We start from the raw sequence: 3,878 nt of genomic DNA, 5'->3' as shown, positions 1-3,878 counted from the left end.
CCATGCGTGTCTGTGGTTGGAAGTGGGGTGCTGAGACCTTGAGAAAGGGTGAGATATTTAGCAGTCCGCAGTTGATCACTCTACTCTCAGCTGTGTCTGGTGGCTTTTCAGGGTAACACAGGAGTCAGATCACCCTTCATCTGAGAATGCTGTAATCCCAGGGCAGCAGGAAACAATAAGGAGGGACAGCCCAGGTTCCCTCCCACTGCTCTCAGCCAAAAGCAATGCTCTTGCTTTGCAGGAATCGCTGTGTTCTCCCTGAGTGCAGCAGAAATGCTGAGGGTTTCTGACATCCAAGAACACTCCCCAGGTGAGAAGGGGGGAGCTGTAAAAAACCCCAAACCATTCAAATTGCATTTGCCATCCCCATTCCTTAGCACTGGGAGTGCAGATGCTGACAAGCCCTTCTGCGTTAGGACCATTTTTGTCTAACAAAATCCAACAGCAGGACTGGCCACTGACCCCATGGTTCCCATGAACACACTGCTGCAAAGCAGGGCTGAATCCTCAGCATCCAGTGGGCAAAGGCCTGGCTCCTCATGGCACATTAAGCCAGCATCAGCCTGGGCTCCAGCATGGGAGTTGAGGAAAGCCTTCTGAAAAAAGAAAAGGGAGAGTGTGTAGCAGGGGGAGTATCGATGGGAAACGGCTTTGATTTTGCTCAGAGAATTCTTCTCTAACTTAGTTTGTTTTCCTCCTTGGACTGTGTCCCATGCCCAGAGGATGCTGATGTCCAACAGCAGCTCTATCACCGAGTTCCTCCTCCTGGCATTGGCAGACACACGGGAGCTGCAGCTCTTGCACTTCTGGCTCTTCCTGGGCATCTACCTGGCTGCCCTCCTGGGCAATGGCCTCATCATCACCACCATAGCCTGTGACCACCACCTCCACACCCCCATGTACTTCTTCCTCCTCAACCTCTCCCTCTTCGACCTGGGCTGCATCTCAACCACTGTGCCTAAAGCCATGGACAATTCCCTGTGGGACACCAGGGCCATCTCCTATAAGGGATGTGCTGCTCAAGTTTTTCTCTTTTCCTTTCTGATGTCAGCAGAGTATTCTCTCCTCACTGTCATGGCCTATGACCGCTACGTGGCCATCTGCAAACCCCTGCACTACGGGACCCTCCTGGGCAGCAGAGCTTGTGTCCACATGGCAGCAGCTGTCTGGGGCAATGCGTTTCTCTATGCTCTGCTGCACACGGCCAATACCTTTTCAGTACCACTCTGCCGAGGCAATGCCCTGGACCAGTTCTTCTGTGAAATCCCCCAGATCCTCAAACTTTCCTGTTCAGACACCTACCTCAGGGAAGTTGGGCTTATTGCTTTTAGTGTTTTTCTACTTTTGGGGTGTTTTGTTTTCATGGTGCTGTCCTACGTGCAGATCTTCAGGGCTGTGCTGAGGATCCCCTCTGCGCAGGGACGGCACAAAGCCTTTTCCACCTGCATCCCTCACCTGGCTGTCGTCTCCCTCTTTCTCAGTACTGGCATATTTGCCTACCTGAAGCCTCCTTCTATCTTCTCCTCGTCCCTGGATGTGGTGTTTGCCATTTTTTACTCAGTGGTGCCTCCAGCAGTGAACCCCCTCATCTACAGCATGAGAAACCAGGAGCTCAAGGATGCCCTGAGGAATCTGGTAACTGGATGTCTTTCAGCAGCCAAAAGCTGCCTACCTTCCTCTGCAGCTGACTCCCAGTGTATGTCATGACAGGCCAAGTCTGCCTTTCCTATATTTTTTTTTCCTTTTTCCACTTTTGATCTTTTTGTCTTGAAATAAATGCAATTATTACTCCCCTTAGTGATCCTCCCATCTTGTGTGACCCAGAGACTTTGTATAAATAGGAAACCATTTCATTTAAGAAAATAAATGAACCTGCAACAACTTCTTGGTGTACGATCCATCCTCAGCATAGCAGAAATAAATGGGAAATAGAAAGACCTTTCTGGCTGCACCAGCTTGGGGCAGGCTGCTTTGTGCTGGGGGGATGAGGAGATCTTGAGGACCACAAGGACTAGGGCTCTTGTGCCAGCCTGGGGAGACGGGATGGCACACAGGCGCTGCAGAGCTCTCAGGATATGCTGGAGAGGAGAACAGGGGACACAGGATGCCACTGATCTCCTTGTCCTTGTGGCCCCCCGTCTCTGGGACTGCCCTCCAGGGTCTGCTGTGCCCTTCAGAGGGGCTGGGGCTCTGGGGTGAGTGCCCAGAGCTCTGCAGCACCCTGTGGCAAGTAGTGCTGTGGGGCCAGACCAGAGTGGGCTGGGCTGGAGAGAGGGCAGGGGAGGTAGGAGGGCTTGGAGGGAGCTGGGCTGAGCTGGAAAGTTCCTGCGAGAGAAAAACATCAGTGTACAGCTTGTACTGCATGACTGTGCAGGGTGAGGGCTCACATCAGGGGGCTTGTGGTGCAGAGACAGGGCTCCTGCATGGACCCACACTTGAATGGACCACAGGAAACATCCATGATGCTGCAAAATGCATGACCCTCCGAGAGGGAGGTCCCATAACTGCAGGGGAAGCGGGAATGATTTGTGAGACCCATGGGAGTGCAGGGACAGCGCGGAGTGTGCCCAGCAATGAGTGTGTTAAAGGCAGGAAGAAGACCTGAAGTAGTGGCGGGGCTGAAGGGGGTGTCATGCTGAAGTGAAACAGGTTGATTTTGGATTTTGAGGCAGCAGAAGAAGGAGGACATGCATTTCAGTGCTGGGATATTGTGCTGGTTTTGGCTGGGGAAGAGTTAACTTTCTTCATAGCAGCTAGTATGGAGCGATGGTGTTTGTCTTCCCAAGTAACTGTTATGCATGATGGAGCCCTGCTTTCCTGGAGATGGCTGAACACCTGCCTACCAATGGGAAGGAGTGAATGAATTCCTTGTTTTGCTTTCCTTGCCTGTGCGGCTTTTGCTTTACCTGTTAAACTGTCTTTATCTCAACCCATGAGTTTTCTCACTTTTACTCTTCCAATTCTCTCCCCCATCCCACCTGGGGCTGTGTGGTGCTTAGTTGCCAGCTGGGGTAACACCACGACAGTCCTTTTTGGTGCCCAACGTAGGGCCCGAAGGGTTCAAGATAACGACAGGTTTGATTGGAATGCGCTCGATCGAATTTATTATAGCTGTTATTGCTGTTCAGCTATTAATCGGCAGGCTCCTGGGCTTGCCATGGGGCTTGCTTGCCTCACTGTATATTAGAGTCTAGTGCTCGTTAATGGCTGCTTTTTTCTTTCGCTGCTCACTGTACTGCCATACTGCTGATCATCTCCCTCTGCTGTGCCTGGGAACATGTTGATAACAGCAATGGCCATGTGCCTGGGCTGGCAGATGGCCAGGGCATCACTGCTGGTTCTGTGCTGCTGTACTGGACAGGCTGGAACTCCAGTGTGAACTGGAGTCGAAGGGACTGTGACCTGTGGATGAGTCCACGTGGGAGCAGGACACCCCAAAGCGTCTGTGTCCGTGAATAAGTCCATATCAGAGCAGGTACACCTCGAAGCGTCTGTGGCCATGGTTATGTCTGTGCCACAGCAGGTGTACCTCTGAAGGGATTGTGGCCCAAGGGTAAGCCCACGCAGGAGAAGGTACACCTGGAAGCATCTGTGGCTGTGGATAAGCCCATGCTGCAGCAGGTACACCTGGAAGCATCAGTGGCTGTGCATGAGGTCATGCTGGAGCACTTGAAAGTGTGAGGTCATGCTGGAGCACTTGAAAGTGTGAGGCCATGGAGAAGCCCACGAGAGAGCAGGTACACCCCTGGAGAGACTGCAGCCGTGGGTAAGGTCATGTTGGAGCAGTTTTACTTCTGAAGGCATTGTGACCCATGGATAAGGCCACGCTGGAACAGGTGCACCGCAAAGTGACTGTGGCTGTGGATAGCTCTGTGCTG

At 52.4% G+C, this 3,878-nt stretch overlaps 1 protein-coding gene across 1 annotated transcript; it reads left to right on the top strand.

Annotated features, from left to right (window-relative positions):
* Nucleotides 1-729: 729 nt before the first annotated feature.
* Nucleotides 730-1,707, top strand: LOC132320267 (olfactory receptor 14A16-like). Its single transcript, XM_059832540.1, has one exon. It carries the CDS (start codon nucleotides 730-732, stop codon nucleotides 1,705-1,707), a length of 978 nt encoding a protein of 325 aa, XP_059688523.1.
* The last annotated feature ends 2,171 nt before the right edge of the window (nucleotides 1,708-3,878 follow it).

Source organism: Gavia stellata, chromosome 34, assembly GCF_030936135.1.
Source record: "Gavia stellata isolate bGavSte3 chromosome 34, bGavSte3.hap2, whole genome shotgun sequence".
In the NCBI taxonomy this organism is placed as follows: Eukaryota; Metazoa; Chordata; class Aves; order Gaviiformes; family Gaviidae; genus Gavia; species Gavia stellata.
This window is presented reverse-complemented; position numbering and strand designations above follow the sequence as displayed.

Bases quoted from the DNA above. Each gene is read 5' to 3' on its own strand.
- LOC132320267 (XM_059832540.1), top strand. From the start codon at position 730: ATGTCCAACAGCAGCTCTATCACCGAGTTCCTCCTCCTGGCATTGGCA.